The following is a 26,049-nucleotide window of genomic DNA, read 5'->3' as shown; positions in this document are numbered from 1 at the left end:
TATTGCATCTGTTTGGCATATCTTCATAGCACAACTACTAAAGCATAATACAAGAATCAGAAAGAAGGGGGCAGACCTTGGTGAACTACAAAGTGCCATTGAATCTATAAAAGAAACACAAGAAGACATTAAGAGGTAGTATTCAATGATAATATTTTAAAATAGATTTTAGTGTATCAGGCTTGTTCTGTTTAAAATAAGCTAGGAATATAAACTGTTATTTATTTTTCACTTCACTGGTTTAAATATAAATACTTCAAAACAGAAACTTCTCCTAAAAATTGACATGTTTATTGTTCTTGTCATTAATCCTGCTTTGTATAATATACTCTGGAATAGTTTAAAGAAAATGGTAGCGATGCGGGACTCACCCCTGCGGCGCCGCCTGCTGGTCGTCTCCGGGAATTAGCATTTCCAGCATCCGGAGCACCCTCTGCAGGCCTGTGTCCCGCTGCCGCTTGGCCCCCCGTGTCCCTCCCAGGACTCAGGTGCCCTGTTATCCGGGATGCTGCCCCCTGGCAGTACACCCCTCAGTCTCGGGGTATTCCCCTCCCCGGGGAACCCCCACCCCCTATCCCCACCTCGCCTCAGTCGTAGGCTACTGCCAGTCACCAACTAGCCCTCGCTCCCTGGGGCAGACTGCAGTATAAGCCACTCATCACAGGCAAGAGAGTTTGGGACCTGCTGCCTTTCTCTGCAACCCAGTACCTCTATGGGGCCTTGGACAAGGCTCTGCAGCCTGGGGAGTTGCCAGCCCCTCTGGCCTTTCCCCAGCCCTGCCTTACTCTAGGTACCCTGAGCTTCCCAGCAGCCAGGCCCCTCCCTCTCTCTCTCTCTCTCTCTCCCTCCCTCTCTCTCTCTCTCTCCCTCTTTGAAAGCAGAGAGAGACTCTACTCCCCAGTCCACTGCCCTCTTATAAGGGCCAGCTGCAGCTATTTCCCCAATCAGCCCAGGTTTTCCCCTACCACAGCCCTCTCCCAGGGCTGTTTTAAGCCCTTCAGGGCAGGAGCGGGGTTACTGCCCCGCTACACTGCTCTAACAAGCCTGATTACTTCATCTCCGATTCAGAAACTGGATAAATACAGTGATTAATGCAGATCACCTTCACTGTATGTTTGTCAAATTACAAGTAGGTTTACTGGAAATAAATACCATGGGAATTCCATATATAGCACAAATTTTGGGTCACTGGATTTTTTAGTATTTCCATTGTTTTCTGGGGTATTTTTTTTAAAGTTTCTACCTCTTCCATACGTGAACCAATGCAGTGTTGTTTTTATGATACTGCAGAAGGATTTTGCCTAATTCTTCTTATTAGCATATTAACTATGAAACCGAAGGATGACTGTTTAAATGTCAGTATGTTTACTAAAATAACCAGTAGTGAAATAGTTAAGAGAGCGCTCGGGAGCCCAACTGCATGCATCTTATTCATGATTGGGTCCTAAATGTCCAAACAAATATTGAGATTTATTTACTTTGTTGGACTTCAGTGTAAAGTTATTGCAGGAAGAGAAAGGCAAAAGCTCTCTGGGGACTTGAAGTTTACTCAGGGAGAGACGATATGGAGATAGCTCTTAATTTAAGTGGGAATAAAAGAGCTCAACGAGGGAGAGAGGCATCTAAAGAACGATAATAAAAAAAATAGACTGAAATAGTCATTTCTTTAAAGCTACTTATTAGCAGATAACTTACTACTACGGTTGCCAATTTTGGTTGGATGCATTCCTGGAGGTTTCATCACATGGCATAATCTTTAATTAAAGATTAATCTTTAATTCTTGGAGACTCCACGACAATCCTGGAGGGTTAGCAACCCTATTTACTACACAAGTCACCTAGAATTGTCATGTATGTTGAAGAAATGTACTTAAATTTCCACCGATTTTTTAATTTTTCTGCCAAATCAAGAAAATGACCTCGTTGTTCTATGATCCTAGTTACAAGGCTTTTTTAATTTTAAACAATAAATTTTATCTCTATTCATAAATTTATAAACACCCCTTTATATAATGTGTTTCTTGGCTGCAAAAGAGAAGAGAAACTCCACAGATTCGATGCTGCATTAAATACAGTTCAGCAATGGTACAAGAATGGTACAATGATAGAAATTGTAGGATGTATAATAAATGAGGAAAACTTAAATTTTAGAATTAACCTGATCTTAATTGCCTTCACACTACACCGCTGCATATTGGTAACTGGAAGATTATTGATTTTCAGTTGTTGTTATATGCAGGTGTTTGAAATATGTTGTACATCAACATAAAGTTACAGACTGCTTTGCGGACATTGGGATTAAAACAGTTGTGTTTTTCTAATAGTTTGTGTATGCATTACTTTGAGATTGGCATTCTTTTTTTTTTTTTTTTTTTTTTTTTTTTTCCTGCTACCCTCAATAGCCAACTACAAACCAGGGTTTGCATTGTTTAACTTAGGGGTCGGCAACCTTCAGCACATGGCCCATCAGGGTAATCCATTGGCAGGCCGCGAGACATTTTGTTTACATTGACTGCCACAGGGACATGCTGGCCGCTGCTTCCTGCAGCTCCCATTGGCCGTAGGGTGACCAGATCACTACGCTAAAATATCGATACATTAGAGTACCATCAGCCTCACCCGCAGTCCACCCCCGCTCCTCCCAGGCTCCATCCCCACTCTGCCCCAGGTCTCGCATTCCCACTGCGCCTTTCTTCATCCCCTGTCCCTCCTCAGTCCCCCACCCACTGCTTGCCTGCCGCTTGTCTCTTCACCCCTGCCCGCCACTCACCCCTACGGCGCCGACTTCCCCTCTGCCGGGTGGGTGTTCGCCCATCCCCGCTTCTTCCTGCTCCTGCACCGCCCTCGCCCTGCCCCCATTCCACCCCCTTCCCCAAGGCCCTGCCCCTGCCTCTTCTCCACCTCCTCCCCTGAGTGTGCTGGGTACCTGCTCCTCCCTCCTTCCTGGAAAACGCTAAGTGCCACCAAACCGCTGTTAGGCGGCAGGAAGCACGGGGGTGGAGGGGAGTGGGGATGCAGCGCACTGGGGGGGAGGGAGGGAGGAGGAGGGGGGAGCTTGGTTGCAATTTTTCCCATGGGTGCTCCAACCCTGGAGCACTCACGGAGTCAGCACCTCCCTCCCGCTCACCACCTTACCTGAATATCTGGACAAATGGCGTCCCGATCGTACATTGATCGGGATGAGAGACAAAGGGTTAAATATCGGGACAGTACATCTGGTCACTCTAATTGGCTGGGAACGGCGAACCGCGGCCACTGGGAGCTGCGAGGGGGCCATGCTTGCAGACAGCCAATGTAAACAAAATGTCTCACGGCCCCTGAGCAGATTACCCTGATGGGCCGCATGCCGAAGACTGAGAGGGGACATGATAGCAGTTTTCAGGTATCTAAAAGGGTGTCATAAGGAGGAGGGAGAAAACTTGTTCACCTTAGCCTCTAAGGATAGAACAAGAAGCAATGGGCTTAAACTGCAGCAAGGGAGATCTAGGTTGGACATTAGGAAAAAGTTCCTAACTGTCAGGGTGGTTAAACACTGGAATAAATTGCCTAGGGAGGTTGTGGAATCTCCATCTCTGGAGATAGTTAAGAGTAGGTTAGATAAATGTCTGTCAGGGATGGTCTAGACCGTATTTGGTCCTGCCATGCGGGCAGGGGACTGGACTCGATGACCTCTCGAGGTCCCTTCCAGTCCTAGAATCTATGAATCTATAAAAAACCCCTGGTTTAACTGAAGAGAATATGTTGACTAATATCCATTGAACATGAAGGAAAATGCAATACTGACTCTTTCTGCTTTGCCGTATTCTTACTTGCAGACTCCCAGGCCTTCAACAAATATGAGGAGTTTGGGATGAGAAATGTTAGTTTCCTGCCATTTTATTTCTCATTTGAGGTCTTTTTGTTGTTGTTGTTGTTGTTGTTGAGTTGGTGTCTTGATATTGTGTATCTAAAAGTCCAGTAGAATTGCATCAATTAACCTTTTCTCCCAAAGTGACAGAAAATAGCCTCTTGATATTTCATGGTGTTCCTAACAGAAGTCAGATAATGTAAGAAACTGTTTAAATCATCTTGATGTCCACTTAAGAGAGTTTCTTTTTATATTTTATAGGGATATTATGGCTCTACGGAACCGTGTTACTTCAAATTCACCACCACTGGAAAACAATTTCTTGCAGCTTAAGCACTATGTCTTTATTTTTCTCATGGTTCTGGTGCAACTTATCATCAATTTTGTGTTCAAATAGAAGGTCTGAACAAAAGACTCTTTGAACTGGAATGCTCATATACTTACTGGGACCATATTTTAAGTTGGTTTGGACTTTAAATGATGCAATATTATCAAAAAGAGCCCTGTAGTTAAAACTTAAAGAACTTCCCCTCAAATCTTTATGCGTACATGGATCAAGATATGTCGAATTCCTGCCTAGCCAGTTGAAGTGGGAAATGTGTAAGTGCCAGTACTCTTGCTCTTTGTGTATGCCTCACACAAACACAACAATAGCCTTCTATCTATAATAGCTCATAGGCTGTACTAACAAATTTCAGTACAGAAAATGTCAAACTCAAAATTCAGAAATCTGTTCCCCTCTCAGTGGGGACACGTAATGCCTATTGATAAAGATAAATTGAGAAAAGAACAAACTTAAATTAACAATTTTGTAACAAAATAACTTCTGAAGTAACTAGCTTTACTGTTTTATTGAAAGTACTGTATGGTGAAACATGTTTCAGATCAAATAACACAAATACATTAGTAAGCACCATAAGTAATAGGAATTGGCTCAACACAGAGTTGAAGGCTTTACCTGAAATCTTCGTGTTTTAATGCTCTGATTTGGGAGGAGGTTTTTCTAAATATATGACAATATTTTAATTCTAGATTACTGTGGTGATATACAAACCACTCGATTTTCATGGTTGGCCACGTCAAACCTTTTATTAAAAACACTGTCTTACGTTGTACAAAGAATGAATTGTACAACTGTGCAGTACCCATAATGACTACTATGTTAATGGTCCACCAACATTTCCATTATGAATCCATGTGTCAGAGATTTATAACTATGTAGTTAATTTTTTCTCAGTTTACTAAACTTGAATTAAATTGTGTGGGCACTTCCAATAAGTTGAAGAAGATAGACTACTGCTATCAAATGGTTTATTTGGTGTTTCTGTAACTCAGAAAAAAATATTAACATGCAAAGCTGTGTTAAGTGTGAAGGGCTTGATGTTAAGTTCCAAAATGAAAGGCAGTTTAGAACTAAGAGTTCAGACCTGCTATTAGATTACCACTGCTAATTTTATAAAATACACAGCAACAAACCTTAGCTGTTTAAGAGCAAGATGAAGCTCTAAATCTTCATTAAATTCCTCCTTATTGCAGTATATACACACCATGGAACTCATCCTGATATTCCACAATTGGACAAACTAATAATATAGAAGTTGGACTTGGATTTTAAATGTGACTTTTTATTCTAACATGGTTTTGGTCTGAATTGATGTTTCCAAACAACCAATTTTTTTAAGCAAAATTAAGTTTAGGTACCAGCATTTACAGGGTGAGATCTCCCTCCCTCCTCCCCCCATTTTGACCCATCTACACAAGTTAAAAGGGGCTCTAGAATCCCCAGTTCTAGATGGGGAGACCTTCCCTGGTGTATACGCTGTGGAAGACTGCCATAAGGCTGTTTTCCAAGAAGCCCCTCTCAAGTCTTGGCATGTAGGGGGTAGGGCCACAGCACTGCAGAGATTCTGGGCAGTGAAGTGGCTGATGCGGCAGCCTTTCAGGAATGCCCTAATTTAAACAGGCCCCAGGGCTCTCTAGGTAACATCGTGGGCCTCTCCAGCCCCTAGAATAACCTGTGACTGGCAGGATACAATGGTGTTTTAAAGCCACCTTCCCTTGGGCTGAGAGTCCTGTGATCTACCAGTCTCATCCAATGTTAATGCAAGTAAAATTTAGTTAGATTTGTGCTTTGTCTAACCAGCTTTTATCTTCCTGTGTCCCTAACATACAATTTTCCCCAGTCCTTTATTGCCCCCACACAGGAGACAAATTTTACTCTTTAAGCATCCTGCTTAAATTTGGTAATTCCCCACCCCCTTTGTCATAATGTAGTTTTGTCTTGAACCATTCTCTACAGCAGTGCTTCTCAAAGTCGGGCCACCACTTGTTCAGGGAAAGCCCCTGGTGGTCCAGGCCGGTTTGTTTACCTGCTGCGTACGCAGGTTCAGCCGATCACGGCTCCCACTGGCCACGGTTTGCCGCTCCAGGCCAATGGAGGCTGTGGGAAGGGCGGCCAGCACATCCCTCGGCCCACACTGCTTCCTGCAGCCCCCATTGGCCTGGAGCATCGAACCATGGCCAGTGGGAGCCGGGATCGGCCGAACCTGCGGACGCGGCAGGTAAACAAACCAGCCCAGACCACCAGGGGCTTTCCCTGAACAAGCAGCGGACCGGCTTTGAGAAGCACTGCTCTACAGCACTGTTCTTTAACATGACTATAATATAGACCGGTGTTGTGTACACAGGCACAACCAAATTCGTGTAACTTGGTTGGAACACTATAGTGTTATACCTTGTGATTAAAATTGTAAAATATAGAAAGAGCTTTACTGTAGAGAGGAGATAGTTCAACACAGTAAGTTCCTAATAGAAACTAAAGGTGGCAGCCATATATAAAATGTTAGCAATCATAACATAAAGGGTAGGTTAAAAGATGAAAATAGAATGTTGTAATACTGATTTGACACTGCCAGCATTCAAGAGATTGTCATTACACCACTCACATAGAGAGATCTCTTATGCAGATCTGTTCCATGACCTGCAATGTAGTTGGTATACTCGTATAATTTGTGCTATACACGACAGGGACACATAATACATAGGCAAATGTGAGAGCTAACTAGCACTACCCCGAGAATTTGGGCAGTAATATTAGATCCCTGAGATATTTCTACAGTTTTTGTGTGTTGAACCTCATATTTGGTAATAACTTATCTAAATTTAAAAGGAATGTTTGTTAAAAATGTCCATCTTGCTCAGTATTTATGGTTTTTAACTTTTTTTTTTTTTTTTTCAAGGGCAGTTAAGGAGAAGCCCTTTACGGATATATTTTTAAACTGACTTTAATTTAGTATTGATTTGCAAGCGTGTATAGAACTGCATATTTATACTCATGCTGCCATTGTATAGGTCAAAATATTGTAATTGCTTGCTGACGGTGTTTTGGCCCATATCCGAATACATGTGTGCACACCATATATTCCATATTTGAGATCCTGCCCACTTCAACTCTTGTGTTTTGCATATGCATATACTTAAATAAGATGGAGCTAGACAAAATGCCCTTATTTACATGCAAGGTTATTTTTTTCTCCTCTCTCAATATGTTTTTAGAGCCTGACTATCTAAGATATAAGAGCTGTTGGTTTAATTCCTGTCCCAAGAGGCAAGAGTACTTCATGAAAATTTTTTATGAAAAAGTAAAGCAACAGGTCTGCTCTTAGGTGTATTTATTACTCGTATTCTAAAAGCACATGCACTGAAAGCCTGATAATTCCTATTTTGCTCTTCTTTGTATGTAATTCCCTTATGTGAGCAGAAAAAGGAATTTATTGCCTGATTTTTAGGGTAAGGTGATTACAGGCCTGGTTTGTAAAGCCTTTTCTTAATACATAATTAACTTCATATTTAGCCACGATGTGTAGTCGATCTTGAAATATTCTTTACTAAAGATTATCAGTTTTCTGCACATAGTCATAAAAACTCTGCTTGTACAGTTTGCAGATATCTGAAGGCAGTGGCCTCCTGCTAGTTTTTAATATTTAAAACAGAGCACTTGTTTTCTCACTTGATTAGATTCTTTTTTTTTTTTTTTTTCTTGTACGGGAATTAGGAAATATTCTGAACTGATGATTGTTGCCATGTGTTTTTTGATTGTTTTTTAAAATGCACTCTAAGCCTTTAATTTGCCACTTAACTACTGTAGTTAGGTATAATTGACTTACAAAGAAAGTAAGCGTCATGTGAAGAGCATAGTTCCAGCAATAGATAATGTTTCTTGTATTTCATATGTTGGTTATTTTAAAAATAGTTTGCATTATTTATAAGAGTACAGCATGTCTTCTCCCCCCCCCCTCCAAATTAAATCCTGAAAACTTCATCTTATTGTTGTCTTGTAAGATGTTTCATGGATTTTTACAGTTCAATGCCCTTCTGTGCCTTTGGGAAATCCTTCTTGTCAGTTTAATGTTAATGAAACAAAATTTGGATTCAGTATATTTGTCTAGCATAAATTGGTGGTAGTTTTTCTTAAAGGCCATTATTTCATCACTTAGTTTTCTTTTTGTAAACAAGAATGCTGTACTCTTATGAAAGTTTGACTAATCATTGTATTTCAAATATATCCTGAACTCTTTGGACATCATTGAAAATAGTCAGATATTTCTGAGTATTGTAAACAGTGCCTTCTTGATGGATTTCACACTGTTTTGAGGTGTATAAAGAAGACTTGTCAAATTTGTGCCATACATACAACTGACCTTTTGTGGGGGCTATGTTTTTGAAAACTATCTTTCTCCCTTCGTCAGATTTTTGAAATCACTATAAAAAAATCCATCCTTCCACTTCTATTTCAGTTTTCTAGAATTTCTAGCTAGTGAGCAGTGTGTCTGGTCTTGGCTTTTTTGGTCTTCTGTACAACGAAGCTGCAGTGCTTTGTTTGTGATATTAAAGAAATAGCCATAATAAAAGCTTAACATCACAGACAGATTATTTTGGCTTCACTTTGTACTTGACTAAATTTAATTGAGAAATTAACTGATACAAAGAAAAAATTGGGGGGAGGAGAGATTTTCAAGGGCACAAAGGGCAATAAGGCACCCAACTCCTATTTGTGTGTCTTGAAAATCTTCCCCTTAAGCATGTATACCTTTTTAATTATCTAGCCATTTTGTACAAACTACAAACCAAAGGTATATTTAACTGCATGGGGAAAGTGCTCTTTAAAATACATAGCTTGCCACTATTATCTAATTCTTCATTTTTCTCTAGTTTCAGAACTTCAGGTAATTCAGACTAGCATATTTTTATTCACTTTTTATTATGTTACATATTATTTGAATTTTTGTACTGTTACATTTTTTTAGAAAATTGAAAATGGACTGTTATACAAAAGCTGTATAGGACCAGTGTTTCATTAATCCAATTCACAGAATATGTAAAGAGCCAGATCCCATGACAAAAATGAATGTGAATGTATGTACTAAAATATTTATATAGGGGGAAAATCCTTTATTCCTGTATGTTTTGTTTCTGCATATATCATGTTAAAATTGCTTTAGTATAGTATTGCACAGGTTATTTAAAAAAAACATGCTCCATGTAGTGTTATAAGAACTACTATGAATTCTTTAGAAAGATCCACAAGTTGTGACCATATTGCATGCTTAAATGTACATCTGAGTTCAACATTTTGTTAAATGGCCATTTGTAAATTAAAGCACTACCACTGGTCAATAGTTTTGTATGACTAATGAATAGAATAAAGAGATGTCACCAACAGCATAAGCACCGTATGCTGAGTCATGTTTGTGTGTCTGACACCACTACATTTAAACAGATGATAGGAATGCTACTGAGAGGAACATTTCAAATTTGTTACAGAATCATTTATCCCTGAGTTTCCATTGCTCCTTATTTAGTTTCTATTTCTGGTTTCTGGTTACAGATTTAGTATTTGGTCTGCCTAGGGTATCTGTTGTAGGTGGTTTACTGTGGTAAGAGGTCTCTGGCAATTTAACTTCTACTGTTTGTTTATTTGTTCTGCTGCTGCTAGGATATCATGTTCTCATTTTGATTAAAATTTCCTCAGGGAGCATGTCTTGGCACTTAAGTAATTAGACCAAATATAAATTAAATAGCAGGCTACTTTGTGGTGGGTTTGCTGATTTGGTGTTAGTATTAAGATGTTGCGGTGATTTTACATATATTAGGGCTGTCAAATACTTTTTTTAAATAATCAGAGTTAATCACAAGATTAAAAAAATATTGCAATTATTCACAGTTTTAATTGCACTGTTAATAATAGAATACCAATTTAAATTTATTATAAATATTTTTGGATGTTTTTCTACATTTTCAAATACACTTTCAATTACAACACAGAATACAGAATTCAGTGCTCACTTTATATTATTTTTATTACAAATATTTGCATTTAAAAAAAAGAAATTGTATTTTTCAATTCACCTTATAGAAGTACTATAGTGTGCTGGTTCTCAACCAGGGTTATACATGCCCCTGGGGGTATGCAGAGGTCCTCCAGGGGATACATCAACTCATCCAGATATTTGCCTAGTTTTACAATAGGCCACATAAAAAGCACTAGCAAATTCAGTATAAACTAAACTTTCATTCAGACTGTGATAAATGAAAGGGGTGTGGGGGGAGTAGCTCCCTTTGATGGACACCCAGCCAACCAGTTAGCTGTAAAATACCTCTTGGTAGCTGTTCTCTACTTATTTTACCTATAAAGGGTTAAAAAATCCCCCAGGTAAAGGGGGAAAAAAGTGGGCACCTAACCAAAAGAGGCTAGAACTTTTTTAAAATTGGGAAAGAAACTTTCCCTTTCTGTTGTTCTCGCTGGGCTGAAGAGACGGGCAGCAGGAATGCTGTGTAAAGTTTGAACCCTCAGATCATATCTAGAACTACTTTTAAGAACCCAAATATGTAAGTAAATTAGGAATGATGCAATTAGGTTTATTGCTGTTTATTTTGCAAGGCTTGTGGACTCCTCTGTGCTAACCCCAGATGCTTTTGTTTGCTTGTAACCTTTAACCTAACCCCCAAGAAAGCTATTTTGGGTGCTTAATTTTTGGAATTGCTGTTTTAAAATCCAGCAAAAGCCTAAGTTCCAGATGTATTTTCTTCCCTTTTGTTTTTAATAAAATTTACTTTTTTTAAGAACGGGATTGGATTTTTGGTGTCGTAAGAGGTTTGTGGATGTTATTTGATTAGATGGTAGCAACAGCTAATTTCCTTTGTTTTCTTTCTCAGCTCTTCCCCGGAGAGCGGGTGAAAGGGCTTGAGGGATTCCCACATGGAGGAATTCCCAAGTGCTCCTTTCTGGGTCCAAAGGGTTTTTTTTTGCAGTTGGGTGGTGGCAGTGTTTACCAAGCCAAGGTCAGAGAAAAGCTGTAACCTTGGGAGCTTAATACAAGCTTGGAGTGGCAAGTATTAATTTTTAAAATCCTTGCAGACCCCCACCTTCTGTACTCCGTGTGGGAATTCAGCCTTGACATGGATTTTACAGCAAACTTGCTGTCTGGGTGTCCATCAAAGGGAGTAACCCCCCACTTCATTTATCATATAGACAATGACTTGTTTATACTGTTCTAATTACTGTACACTGAAATGTAAGTACAATAGTTATATTTCAATAGATTTTTTATTATATGGTAAAAATGAGAAAGTAAGCAATTTTTCAGTAATCTCGTGCTGTGACACTTTTGTATTTTTATGCCTGATTTTTAAGCAAGTATATTTTAAATGAGGTAAACCTTGAGGTTACTGAAGACAAATCAGACTTCTGAAAGGGATACAGTAGTCTGGAAAGGTTGAGAGACCCTGTTATAATGTAATCTTTATTATAAAAATGCAACTTACAAATGAAGAATTTTACATAATTGCACTCAAAAACAAAGCAATGTAAAAGTTTAGAGCCTATAAGTTGAAGCTTGAAAGGGCATAAGAATATTTAACGTATCTGGTTGCAACACCGGCTACAATACCATGCACTTTTAGGTGACATAGTAAATAAGAAGCAGGCAGCATTTTCTCCTATCAGTGTAAACAAACTTGTTTGTCTTAGCAATTGGCTGAACAAGAAGTAGGACTGAGTGGACTTGTATGAGGTGAAGTGAAAAATACTTATTTCTTTTGTTTATCTTTTTACAGTACAAATATTTGTAAACAAAATATTAATATAAAGTGAAACACTATACACTGTATTCTGTGATGTAATTGAAATTAATATATTTGAAAATGTAGAAAAACATCCAAAAAATATTTATAATAAATTTAAATTGGTATTGTTATTTTGAACAGTGTGATTAAAACTGCAATTAATCATAACTATTTTTTAAAATCTAGTTTGTTTTGTGTTAATGGCATGCATTAACTGCAATTAATTGACATCTCTAATATATAAAAATACAGGAGTGGGGTGTGACAAGTTTTTATCTCTGTGCTTTTTGATAGAAGGAATTTGTATTGTTTTGGTTGAGATTGCACCAAAAGCTGTGGTCCTTTATATTTATATAGATAGATATCCTGCTGCATTTCTGATCTGCAGTCATATATTGGAGTGCTCCTGTTGTATATCATATTTGTTTGTTAGTTGTGTCCATTTGAGTAGTTTGTAGTTGATTTAGCTCTATTATCGTGAGATGCTGTTGAATTCTATTACTGAATAGTTTTGGCAGTAAGTTAAGTGGGAAGGGTTGTGGCTGGGGATGCGGGCTCGGGTGGGGCTGGGACCGAGGGGTTGGGGCTGCAGGAAGGGTCTCCAGGCTGGGCCTGAGGGGTTTGGAGGATGGGAGGGGGGTCATGGCTGGGATTTGGGAGGTGGGCAGGCTCTGGGCAGCATTTACCTTAAGCAGCTCTTAGAAACAGCAGCATGTCCCCCCCTCTGGCTCCTACACAGAGGTGCTGCAGGTGTCACCCCTGCAGCTCCCATTGGCTGAAGTTCCCAACCAATGGGAGCTGCAGGGGCAGTACTGGGGGGTGGGGGTAGTGTGCAGAGCCCCCTGGCTGCGCTCTACACGTAGGAGCCAGAGTGGGGACATGCTGCTGCTTTCAGGAGCTGTGCAGTATGGGGAAAGATCCTGACCCTGCTCCCTGGCTGGTGCGACAGAGCGGGGAAAGCCCCTGTCACCACTTCCCAGTGGAAGCTCAAGGGCCTGATTAAAATGGCTGGAGGGGCCAAATGTGGCTCCCAAGGCCGTAGTTTACCCACTGCGGGCATAGGCTATGCATGTCTGATGCCTTGTACTCAGAGGGGAAGGCTTGCAGAATACAAAGAATGCTACTGTGATGGAGAATGAAATTAATGATAGTCCCAGTCTACAAGGCACAATTTCTCCTGGCCCCATGTGGCTGTGGTGCAAGTGCCCGCTGAGCACCACGCAGCGGGACAGAACCGCGCCAGCAGGGAGAAGATGAGGCACAGCAGCGTCCTACGCAAACTGTCCTGTATTTCTGAAGCAAGGCCGGCCACGGGGCGCTACTGACAGCGCTGCGGTGCCACCTCCACGTGCTCAAACACTGAGTCGCGCCCCCACCAATCCACTCTTTGTTGAGGGCTTTTTAGATTTGCCCTCGGGCGCGAGCCTGTGGGATGGGAGGTTTTAGCAAAGGAAACGCGGGTCCCCCGCTAACGAGCGGCTCGGCTCCGAGCGAGGCTGCCTCCGTCAGCGGCCCCGCGCGCCTCTGCGAGAAGCGGCACGCCCTGGGAAAGGCGGCAGCGGGCTCGGCCCAACCGTATTAACCCCGCCCCTTTGCCTGGCACGTTACCGCGTTCAAACGTGATGGCGTCACGGCGCCTTAGGGCCCCAGCGGCGGGCGGTTTCCATGGCGTCCGCGGCGTCCCTAGACTTGGGGCGGCTGGTGCAGGAGGCCGAGGCGCTGGCGAGCGCGGTGCGGGGCGCGCTCGGGCCGCGCGGGGGGCAGGTGCTCATGACCCGCCCTACGGGAGAGACGCTGCTTACGCGGGACGGGAGGCGAGTGCTGGAGGCGCTGAACCTAGGCTCGCCTACGGCCAGGTAACCCCGGCCCGGTTCCATGCCTCGCGGGCCCGCCCCGCCCGCCCGCGCCTTCCCGGGGCTGCCGGGGCCGCCTCCGTGTTTCAGTCGCTTGTGGCTACGACCCGCCCCCGCCGTTAGGGGCCGGGCCTGCAGCGCCGCTGTGCGGGTCCCGGATTCCCGGGCCGCAGCCGGTCCCTGACGCTCTGGGACTTGTCCCCTCGCAGCAGCCGGGAGGCAGCGAGAGGACAAATCAATGGAGCAGCTGCTCACCCTGGGCAGAGGCAGCACAACACCTTCTGCCAGCAGTTCCGGGGCTTCGTTACACCGCTTTACACCCAGCTTCATCCTCCCCTCCATGAGCCTGGTGCTGATGGGAACGATACAGTCCCCGCCCCCAGCAGGGGCCAGGGCCAGGGTCCTCGCCCTTCACAGCACCTGGGGACAGGGAGGAGTTTGGGCTTCTCGCTAGGATGCTGTGGTTTTTTGCTGTCACTGGTGCCTGCCTGCCTCTTGTCTACCTCTGTGTCTGGCATGTCTTTCAAGCCCTGGGCAAACCTTTCCATTTGTTAAAATGACAGCTGGGAAGAACCTGCAGTCGGTCATGAGTAAGACTACATTTTAGTCAGGGGTATTTTTAGTAAAAGTCATGGACAGTAAACAAAAAAATCACAGTCCTTGACCTGTCCATGACTTTTACTATATACCCCTGACTAAAACTTGGTCGGGGGGAGGGACACACCACGGATACTTGGGTGGCCTGGCCCAGGAGTGCCTGCCTGAGGAGAGGGGGGGGAGTAGAGGCAGGCTGGGAAGCAGCGACCTCCAGCTCCTAGCTCCGCATGCTGCTTCTGCTTCTCCCCCAATCCCCTCTTCTGCAGCTCCCACAGGTTGGGAACTGCAGCCAATGGGAGTTGCAGGAGTGGTGCCTGCGGGTGGAGGCAGTACGTGGAGCTAGGAGCTGAGGGAGGGGAGTTCCTGTTGCCCTTCTGAGGAGTCCCCCCAGGTAAGCATCACCCAGAGCCCCCCTCCCACCCAAACTCCTGCTGTTGGGGTGGGGGGAGGCAGAGTGCCCTAGCAGCAGCCGGTGCAACTCACCCAAGGGCTACCCGAGCTGCTCAGGTGGCTCCCAAGCCAGCCACACGAGACACTGCAGAAGTCACAGAGGTCACGGAAAGTCACGGAATCCGCGACTTCAGTGACAAACACAAAGTATGAGTAGGGTGACCAGATAGCAAGTGTGAAAAATCAGGACAAGGGTTGGGGGTAATAGGAGCCTATATAAGAAAAAGCCCCAAATATTGGGACTGTCCCTATAAAATCAGGACATCTGGTCACCCAAAGTATGAGTCATGAATGGCTAGTATTATCTGTTGAAAAGTGAATACATCTCTACCTCGATATAACCTTGTCCTCGGGAGCCAAAAAATTTTACCGCGTTATAAGTGAAACCGGGTTATATTGAACTTGATTTGAACTGCCAAAGCGTGCAGCCCCCTCCCTCCCCCCCGAGCTCTGCTTTACTGCGTTATATAGAGGTGTAGTTGAAACACTTCTCTGTTAATAAATTGAAGCTATTGATTAAAATATGTTGGTAAAAGCCACCCTTAATTTACTTTGTTTTCCTTTTTCTACCAGAATGATGGTAGCTTGTGTCTCCAGTCACCACAACATGACTGGAGATGGTGCTAAAACATTTATCATCCTATTGTCCAAATTACTCAGAGGACTTCAAGCAATTCTTGATAAAAGAGAAGGATCTCCATTTTGTGAGGATATTCAAAGGAGAGAAAGAGATCAAAAACATTGTCACAGTCTGAAGCAAATATCTCAGTCTCTTATGACATTTCAGACTCACATATTGGACCACATCATGGCACAAGACCTAAGAAAACATTTTCTATCTGCTTTTTCTAGTTGGGAAGGAGAGATAAGTAGACACACAATGGAGTCAATATTAGAAGCTTACTTTTGTGGAAGAATAGGAAATAGTCATCAGAAGCTTCTTTCCCAATTGAGTTGTGATTTCTATTACAGGTGTATACCTTTCAAAAATGGTAAAAATGAAATGCTGGATTTGGTGAATGAATATTTTCTAGAATTGCATTCTGCTGTAACAGGTCTTCCTGTTTCAAATTCCAGGATCTTAGAGGGACTTGTTCTTCACAGAGATTTTGCTGTGTACTGTCCAGCAGATGGTGACATAAGAATGTTAATTGTAACGGAATCGATTGACTCTGCTCTTTCTGCCTCTGGTTTAGAATTTGTTGTAAATGCAGAAGTTCAGTATCAGGCTTCCCAAGTCTGGATTACAAAAAGAACAGAAGCTATAATGAAACACTTGCAGAACAACAATATAAAAGTATTATTATCAAGTGTGAAACAACAGGAAATAGTTATTTACTATGCAAAAATAAGTGGTATATCTATTGTAGAGTGTTTATCATCAGAAGAAATCTCTCTTCTCTGCAAGACCACAGGTATCTCACCTTTTATACCTACTCAGGACAATATACATAGTGCGATCGCTGAAACCATGATAGCAAAATTTTGTCGGCCTTTTGTACTTGGCTCCAAGAGATATGTTCATCTTGGTTTGACAAGGACATGTGCCTTTGAGCCTCATTGTGTAATATTTTGTGGCCCAGTGCATGGTGTCACTGAGCAGCATGCCTCTGCTTTTCACGGAGCATTTAAAATGTTACAGCAACTATTTAAAGCAGTTGATCTGAGTGATGGATGTGAAGCACAACCTGAAAACCCAAATAATACTTCAAAAGCTGTACATTGTAGTTGGCAACAGTCAGCTACTCAACAAAAATTCATAATGGAGAATATTTCTTGTAATAGGGAAAAGGTCAATGACCAACAACTGAAAACATCTATGGCTGAAACAGAAAAACAGTTTATAGACTCTTCTAGATGGGTAGATGAAAATCCATCATGTAATCAAACAGACTTGCAAAAATCCTCAGACCTAGCCATGCCCATTGTAGAATTAGAGAGTGATTTTATGTTTTCAGCTCTAATTGACAGAGGTAGTTCTGTAAGGGAGCTACAGAAACTGCCACTAAAATGCAAGCATCCAAGTGAAATGTGGGTAAAGAATAAGAGTGAGCCAGTTGTCAACAACCACAGGATTTGTAATGATGCTATGACAGCAATAGAAAACACCAGTACATCAGTTGTTTCCAAACAGCTGAATGCTGCTAAGGAGTATTGGAAACCAGGCAATCATATAGTTCCATTTAAGTATGAGAAGAGTTATAAACACACAGTCCAAAGTTACACCAACTTGGTCATACAGGCAGGATCAGTTTTGTCAGTTGGAGGTAACTTTGAGATCCTGTTACATTATTATCTCCATTCCTATGCAAAACAATGCCAACAACCAAAAATAACTGTTATTTCTACTGTAATTGCTGATGCATTGTTAAGCATTCCAAAAATCCTTTACAGGACAACAAAAGAGAACAGTTTTACTCAGGTCTATTTCAAAGCCACTAGTGCACTTCAAACTAATCAGCAGCTGCCCATGCATCAACAAGGTCTAGAATCAGTGTATTGTAAATATCAGTTAGTAGCTTCTGTTCTTCATTGTCTTACAAAGCTTCTCACTATTGATTTAATAATTGGTATTAAGAGACCACCTCAAAAGACTGATGATTCAGAAGAAGATTTATGAAAACAACGTTTTTGTTTTTCCTATGTTGTTACCGGAAGATTTTGATTCAATTATACTAAGCCAATGATGTTACTTTAGAAACACTGCTTTTAATTTAAAACCTTTATTTCCAATTTATCCATTTCGGTATTAAAGCTTGTGGCCCGCCCTAAGGGATTTTCCCAGGAAAGTCACAGCTAGCCAACTTTCCTTTGAAGGACACCGATACAGCCCTTCGCTCAAGAATAGGCAACAAGCAATAAATTATTCGAAAACAAAAATATTTATTTAGAAGTGAATGGTTACAGTAAAAGAGTAGAGATAGAAGTAATAGAGTTACAGTATAAACATGAAGCGGCATCGCAAATAGACACCGCCTTACAATTACTGTTTCAATTAACTATCACATATAACAATATGATCATTCACTTTATACCTTATAACAATATTTATTACGTATACAAATTAGGGCTGTCAAGCGATTAAACAAATTAATTGCACAATTAAACAATAATAGAATACCGTTTATTTAAATATTTTTGGATGTTTTCTACATTTTCAAATATATTGATTTTAATTAGAACACAGAATACAAAGTGTACAGTGCTCATTTTGTATTTATTTTTTTTATTACAACCTAATACTGTAGTGCAATGTCTTTATAATGAAAGTTGAATTTACAGATTAGCATATGCTAATTAGTCACTTGTACAGAAAGCTCCTCCTCTGTCCCATAGACTTCTACGGACTCAATGCATCCTTATGGGGTTTTTCAGCTGACCTTTGGATGAGCACTAGCTATTTCCTGCCTGGACATCCCATTGGTTTCTATGGGCTACAGTGTATTCTTATGGGGTTTTGCTGAGTCATTCCCCACAAGAAGTGATGCAATACTTTGCCTTGATTGCATCATCCCTATTCATTTCTGTGGGCTTCCATGCATTCCTATGGGATTTCCCACTACATTACCTAATCCTATACTATAGCCGCCATCACTATATTTTCTAATTTAAACTATTCTTAATTTTTATTTAATTAAAGCTTTATTCTTAAAACTAATTACTATTCTAAGCATCCCAAAGGGTCCTGACACTACCACTACTGATTTTATATTCAGTTAAGCAATTTAAAATTTTGGCAAATTTAAACCCTTTTCGAGGTTTTTCTGCGGATTTCCAATTTAGGGCTTGGTAAGGCATTTCGGGCAACTGAAGCAAAAATCTTTTGTCACAATGTGTTCTGGTCAAGTCTGGATGCCCAAAGCTCAGTGCAAGGACAAATACTTCTTCCCGTAACAAAGAGGGAAGAAAAAGCAGATCATTGCAGGTTTGGATGGCTGTTGAACTCAGCAAAGCAATTTCTGTTAATTTATCAGGCAGGTTTCAAACACAAGCAAATGTAATAGTATGCATTTAGTGTTAAATTGATTCTGGCCCTTTGCACCATATTGTGGATGGTTTTAAGATTCACCATTAGGCAGACTTGCACACCTCATTTTTCACATTTCAATATTTATGCAAACTAAATGTGAATTTTGGTTTCCCTGGCAAGTTACCTGTGGCATGTGCCATCAAAACTTTGCAAAGCTAAAGAGCTAGCTTTAACAATTGTTTAATAAGTCAAAATGTCTCTGTAATGTATTGACCTTCATAAGGAGTTGAATTAAATATGATTTTAAACACTATGTTGTGTTTTTGTATACATTTTCTCTAATTTTTTCTGGCCACCATATTCTTATAACCCATTCCACATCAATATGTTCACTGTTAAGACAGCCATCAGTAGACTCTAGGCCACTGTAGTATATTCCTGTAAATGACTGTCTGACTGAATATGATATATAGAATTTCTATTCTTTATCTAATAATTTTGATCATAGTAGCAATAGTAGGAAGTAAATCCACATTATGACTGGCCAACATTTGATCTGTCAAACTGATTTTACATGGTATTCGTGGCTTCCAATATTTTCAGCTATTCTGGCTCATGTTCTCGAGTCACTATAAAAATAGTCTGAGTGTAGAAGAGAGGCTGTACTATTAAACTACTAAACATCTTTTCAAACTGTGTTGATCATCAGTTTTCTTCAAGTTTCTCATCCTAAAACTTACTTGAAGATTAGACTTAACTTGATGCCTTAATTTACCTGTTTTTTTTAACTGTCTACCATAGTGATGCATGGAGGAAAGAGAATACTGAGTAAATGGGCAGCTGCGGCTGGGGGAAGTGATCATATTTGTATCCCTAGTAATAGTATTAGATATTAATACTAATATCAACAGGGATTTTATAATAATTAATTTGAAGTAATATTGGAAATTTAAAAATCATATGTTATAAACAAATACTTTTCTCTCTCTTGTCAATAACCACTTACATGATTAAAACTGAATGTTAGATTTCTTCATTTTTTGTGCTGTTTCCCTTTTACATTTTTCTCAATATATTCAGTGGTGATTGATTTGAAGTCTTTTTCACTTTCAGGTTCTCCTACTGCCGTATTTTGTTTGCAAATACAGTAGCAAACTTTATTTTAAATACAAATTTCCATTGGAATTAAAAAATCTTGCCAAAATTTCTATTAATTTGGGTTTTGTAAAAGTTTGTTTTACAGCATGTGAATTTTGAGCAAAAATTTAGTTGATACTGTACCTTGAACTTTAGGAAATTTGAGAGAGTTAAACTGAAGCAAAAAAAAAGTTGCTTAAACATATTGTGGTGATAAAGTTGAACTTTTTGTTCTACAAAAAAAGGTGAAGCTCATTGTTTTAAAATGTGCCCCAAGGCTACCTTCATGTTTAATGAAGTGGTATAGCCCACAGAGATTACAGGACCCAACATGCAATTCTCCATTTTGACCCCATCATGATGGGAGCTATAGTCTCTGGGCTGCACTGTCTGAGTAAGATGAGGGCAGGGCGAATGACCCCATTTTATGCACATTAGTGTAGATCATAAGCTCCAGTAAGTTGTCAGTGCAGCTCTCATTTGGGAAAAATGTGGATGTCTTGGACTGTTCTAACACAAGGGATATCAACTGTAAAGACTAGTAAATAATATTTTGTTTTGTTTTAATTTAGGACCTAGTCCTGCAATCATCTCCATTTGGGTGGACCCCGGCACTTGATTCATTTGAAAACAGTGGGTCCCAGCATAGGCGTGTCTGCCTTTACAGTTCTCAAGGCAGGCTAAAGGTCTAAGTTATCTTTTGCTAGCATAGTCAGTTGTTTGTGGGGGGGTTTTAGGAGGAAGTTCTGGAAGAGGATCACTCTGGCATCCCCCTATTGCTACAAAACATCATTTGGTCCTTGAATACACGGTGATGGGTGCAGTATAAGTAAATAGAAATCACCATTCTAAAAGACCTTGAATTACAGAGAACTATATGCAGCTCACCCAGCCACTCTGAGTACCTTCTGATGGCCTTCAAGCTGCAATCTTGAACTTGGATTCCATGGATTAACCTGATACTAGATTACTAAAACAGCCTAACAAGTATGCAGGTTCCTATGTATCTTGTGGAAACTGGTCCACAACTTTGGTGAAGGGCGCGTGAAATCTGCAGCACTCTGAAGCTTCCACAGAATAAACCATTTACATTTTAAAGTTTGAGTTTTTATTAAATATGAAAATGAGTAATACAATCAGAATTCTGTCCCCGGTGTTATTTATGTTGACATTCAATTTATTTTACACTGTTGTCACATTTTCAGTTTATGTACCACAGATTTTTGTATAGATAAAGGAAAATTGTACTGTAGAGTATGAAGGGTCTGATAGCTGGATAAGAGAGTAGTTAGGATTCCTGGCACTTGGGGAAGCAGTTTGGGATTATCTCATTACCTATCATTTGCCCCACAAAATAAAATTATTTAGATTATATTTTTCTTATGGTTAAAGCATTAAGGCTAATTAAGAAGTTGGCAAAGCTGATGTCAGGTGTATATATCCTGTCTTTGTATACAAAAGTTATGTGGGCGAATTTACAAAATAGAATGATATACTGTCTCTGTGCCTCAGTGGGTCACATAGCTGAGGATGCCAGATTCAGGACAAGCTGCTGAGAAATAGGGCAGATTTACCCTAGACTGGTGGTTATTCTACCATTAGATATACCATGCCAGTAACAAAAGTAAAAATCTGTCTAACCATACTGCTTAACATGAAGTCAAAAATGCTGTTTCCTTAGGCATTCCAGCATTTATTTCACCACCCAGACACAAGACTTTATGATGAGTGGTTATAGAAAACCAATTTAATCAAACAAAGGGTTCTTCTGATCTCAAGAGACCAGCCACATAGCCAGATCAGTATTTTAACTCAGATCAGACTGCTGCCAATCCTTTAGTAACTAAAATCTAAAGATTTATTTATAAGGAAAAGAAGTGGAGAGTTAAAATGGTTAAGGAAATCATATACATACAAGTAATTGCAAAGTTCTTATGTCAGATTTGAAACAGTGATGGAATAAACTGCTAGTCTGCAGATGTCTCTCTGGAAATTACCCAGACAGCTTGGGGGTCATCAGTCACTGTTTAGAGCTTCCTTGTTAGAAACTCAGTCCAGAGAAATGAAGCAGGAAATTAAGACAAAATGGAGGTGTTTCCAGGATCTTTTATATCTTCTCCCAATCCCATGTGGATGGAATTTTACTGTCCCAAACAAAGCTCCCAGTCTCAGATTGTGGAAAATTACAGGCACAAGAGGGAGTCCAGGGTCACATGAGCAAGTCACATGCCTTTACATGCTTTGATGACTCACAGGAGCAGCATTGCCCATATTCTTTCTAAAGTGTCCATAGGAAGACTTGCTGGGCTGGATGAGTTTCTTCAGTGGCCCACTGTGAGAGTTAATTTTCTTTAATGGGCCATCAACACAAAGCTGTCTGGCTTCATTGTATATTTTATCTGGTGGGTATCACCCCAGGAACAAACACAGTTGGGATATAGATCTATAGCCAATATTCATATCTTCAGATACAAAAATGATACATGCATCTAAACAGGATAATCATACTTGGCAAATCATAACTTTCCATCGACACCTTACATGATATACTTTGTTTAAAATTTGTTGCAGTTGTATAACAGTGGTAGCAACAATGATATACACAGTCACATTTCAATCATATGGCATCACAATACCATATAATTATTTTAAGATACATCTCCACTAATTCTTTCCACCTTTCCCTCAACATCTGACCCTGTTTTATTGCATCTCTCACCACTGAAGGCCAGTTAAGTTGGGTGTTTGAATTTTACCGTCTTTCCTGCTCTTACTTTGGGAATGGTTTTTTTCACTTTTGAACTACTAATGACAGCTGAGAGCATGGCACTCATTTTGTGAAGAAGACAGGGACATAACTCTTCCAAGAAGAAACACTAGTTCTTTCTGGATTGGCTATTGTGAGGCACTTATCCAGCATATGACTATTTCATTTTCAATCCTGGCATTATGATCATATTGTGCCTATGTTCCACAGGCTCGGGGAAAAGAGAGAAAGGCATTAGTCCAGTCTTCTAGGATGCCACCAGGTTCACCTACAGATCTGACTTTTTCCATAGTAGAATCCTCTACATTCTAGATCTGTGTTTCTCAACCTTTTCCATACTGTGACCCCATGTTAGAACAGAAGAATGTTTTGGGACTTCCCACCTTCTGTATACTCATAAAGGGAGGTTGATTGAGACTCCTCAAAACCTGTCTGAGACCTTCCATGTCCTAGATCAGGGCTAGTGTGTCTCCACTGGTATTTTCTCCTTGAAGCTTCTGTCCATCTCCACTGAGTGGCACATACACATTTTTAAGTGCTCTAATCTGTGCTGGCAGATGACATTCACTTCTTCATGCATGCAACTTCTTAAAAAAATATGCAAGAGTTTTAGCCGCATATCAAGTAGCATGATAACAAATAAAGGCCACATTTTGAAAATGTGGCTCATACAGCAAGTCCAGGAACTGAAACTGTATCTCTTGTAGGTCAACAGAGTCAGGATGTGATGGGCTTTTAGGCTGGCAATAATTCAATTTTTCAGTGTTGCTGTTTGGGAGTTTTTCCAGTCTTAACATATTCATGGGTGATGTGACATTGAACCCTATATTTGTCATATTAATATTATTATGACATAATTATGATGCATTTTGTAAAAGATAAGTCATGGGAGGTGCCACTGAAAAAGTTTTTTGCTTAATATGATTATCCTATTTGTATGCATGTATCCCAGGGCCTACAGCAGCGATTGGGCCCTGCCCCCTTCAGAGACCCAAATGCTTGAAGTGCAGGCAGATGGTGAATTCCCCACTTTCTCAGGGGTTGAGGAGGCAGGCTTCGGCCACCGGGCTTCGGGCTCAGTCCATGTGATGGCAGGCTCTGGTTCCAGGCTCCGCTGGGCCCCACTACCTCCCTTCCCAACTCCCCATCAAGGACTTAATTTGTGTCAAGGCTTGCGGGGTTGAGTAAGTCTGCTGTGGAAAGCGATATTAACAAACATACAAATACCACTTTTCACAGCAGAAGACTTACCAGCTAGCAAGTCTTGGGGGGGGGGGAGGGGCAACGCAGCCAAAAAAGCAAAAGAAACAACAACAAAAAGACAAGAACATGCAAAGCGCCTTATTTGTGTTTCTCTTCTGTTTAGGTCCAGTAAAGAACAGAGACAAATGTAAATTATTTTTTATTACTGAGTCTGAAAAAAACCCTACATAAATAACTTACAATGATTTGGACATGTGTATGTGCATATTTATTTGTTTTTCCTAAAGTTAATTAAGTATTTTAGGAAAAATTGTCACTGCGGCTACCAGCAATAGTTGGTGCTCTAGCATTGACAGTGAGAGCAGTGCACTGTGGGTATGTATCCCACTGTGCTACTTGCCACCTTTTGCGGCCAGTTGTGGGAAGGCAGAGTGGATTGCAATGCATCATAGGTGCGTGCTCAATGTCCCATGATGCAGTTTTTTTTTTTCCATCATTTCGTGGGCTTCAGACTGAGTTTCTGCGACGGGGTGATAGATGGCGCACACAACCCAATTTTGGGCCAGGACTATCTTGTTCTGGAGTTCTTCAATAAAAAGGAGTGCTTCTCTATGGTATTGCAGGCGCTTGTTGATCACTAACAACAATGTGGGCTAGTCCAGGAAAGTGCATGACTCACACATCTTCAGGAACACTGGCCTGTACAGAAAGCTGCAAGCATGACTTTCTTTCCAGACCAGAAGATTTCAGTGGGGGATGTCGAAATGCCCGTACTGATCTTGGGAGACCCAGCATACTCCTTACTTCAGTGGTGGGCAACCTGCGGCCTGTCAGGGTAATCCGCTGGCAGGCCGCAAGACAGTGTTCACATTGACCATCTGCAAGCACAGCCACCCACAGCTCCCAGTGGCCGGGGTTTGCCGTTCCCTGCAGCCCGCACTGCTTCCCACAGCTCCCATTGGCCAAGAATGGCAAACTGCGGCCACTGGATTACCCTGATGGGCGCAGGTTGTCCACCACTGCCTTACTCTGATGGGTCATGAAGCCTTACATGGGAAACCTGGACGGCAGCAAGGAGCTCTTCAACGATAGGCTGAGCAGGTGCAGAATGACCGTAGAATGCTGGCACTGCCTTTATGGCAGGTTAGACCTAAATGAGGAAAATATTCCCATGGTCATAGCACCTGCTGTGTGCTCTGTAATAGCACCTGCTGTGTGCTCCATAATATGTGTGAGGCTAAGGATAGAAAGTTTCCCCCAGGGTGGAGCGCAGAGGCAGATATCCTGGTGACTGATTTTTGAGTGCCATTAGAGAGGCACAACAGGGGCTATTTAAATCAGGGAGGCTTTGAGGCACCATTTTGACATTGAGCACCAGTAACATGTCTTTCCATACAGCACACTTCCATGTTTTAACTTGCCACCTTTCATGAAAATTTTGATTCCTGACCATGATTTGCAGTCACCAAATTATCAAAATTGCAACTGTATCTTAATTCCGGCAGCAACCACCGTGTTTAGGAGACAAATAAAGATTGGTTATCTTTCAGAGAATAGGTTTGTATTAAATACCAATGAACAACACACACAAAAGGCTCAATGAGAAAGGAGATAACAGTGAAGGGCAGTGTAGGCTCTTATAGCTGTGTGTAAGTCCAGCTATCATTTTGGAAGCTGTCCGAAGGGGTGGAGTGAATGGGATCAGGAAGTTGCAAGGAATGTGTGGGAGGAGTTTGGGAAGGCCATGGAAAGCAGTTCTGTATCCGCTGCAGTGGGGGTCGAGCATGCATTAATTATGCCTACAGCATGATTAGGGACTTCAACATCTCTGGTTACTCCTCCATCACTTTTTATCATGCACTCCTGGCCCATTAAAATTTGCTCCTGGCTCTCCTTTCTGTCCTGCCTGTCTGTTTTATAATTTTCTTTTAAAATCTCTCTCCATGCCCTGTGTTCTTGTTTTTTGGCCTCTGAGGATTAGAGCACCTCTCGAAATACGTTGTCCTTGTTCTTCCTTGGTCTCTTCCTTATCTGGCAGAGGCGCTCTGCCAGTGTGTAGTGGGTTCCCCTGAAGGCCACATCTGCATAAACAGAAGAAACA

General features: G+C 41.2%; 2 protein-coding genes across 9 annotated transcripts in view; both read left to right on the top strand.

The window, feature by feature from the left end:
* OSBPL8 (oxysterol binding protein like 8) overlaps positions 1 to 6,384 on the top strand; it is a 184,518-nt gene extending 178,134 nt beyond the window's left edge. For all 8 annotated transcript variants that reach the window (XM_054026974.1, XM_054026940.1, XM_054026933.1 and 5 more), the window contains 2 exons: positions 30 to 135; positions 4,109 to 6,384. In XM_054026974.1, the coding sequence (XP_053882949.1) occupies positions 30 to 135; positions 4,109 to 4,244 (242 nt within the window). In that variant the 3' untranslated portion in view covers positions 4,245 to 6,384. The remainder of the gene's footprint in view (positions 1 to 29; positions 136 to 4,108) is intronic.
* A 7,209-nt stretch (positions 6,385 to 13,593) lies between these two features.
* Positions 13,594 to 19,154, top strand: BBS10 (Bardet-Biedl syndrome 10). Its single transcript, XM_054026988.1, is given in 3 exon segments — positions 13,594 to 13,617; positions 13,619 to 13,827; positions 15,445 to 19,154. Coding segments are annotated over 3 exon segments (2,280 nt in total). The 3' UTR covers positions 17,492 to 19,154.
* Positions 19,155 to 26,049: the final 6,895 nt, after the last annotated feature.

The sequence above is a fragment of the Malaclemys terrapin genome, chromosome 1, assembly GCF_027887155.1.
Source record: "Malaclemys terrapin pileata isolate rMalTer1 chromosome 1, rMalTer1.hap1, whole genome shotgun sequence".
Classification (NCBI taxonomy): Eukaryota; Metazoa; Chordata; order Testudines; family Emydidae; genus Malaclemys; species Malaclemys terrapin.
The sequence above is the reverse complement of the archived record's forward strand: the minus strand, read 5'-3'. Positions and strand labels throughout refer to the sequence as shown.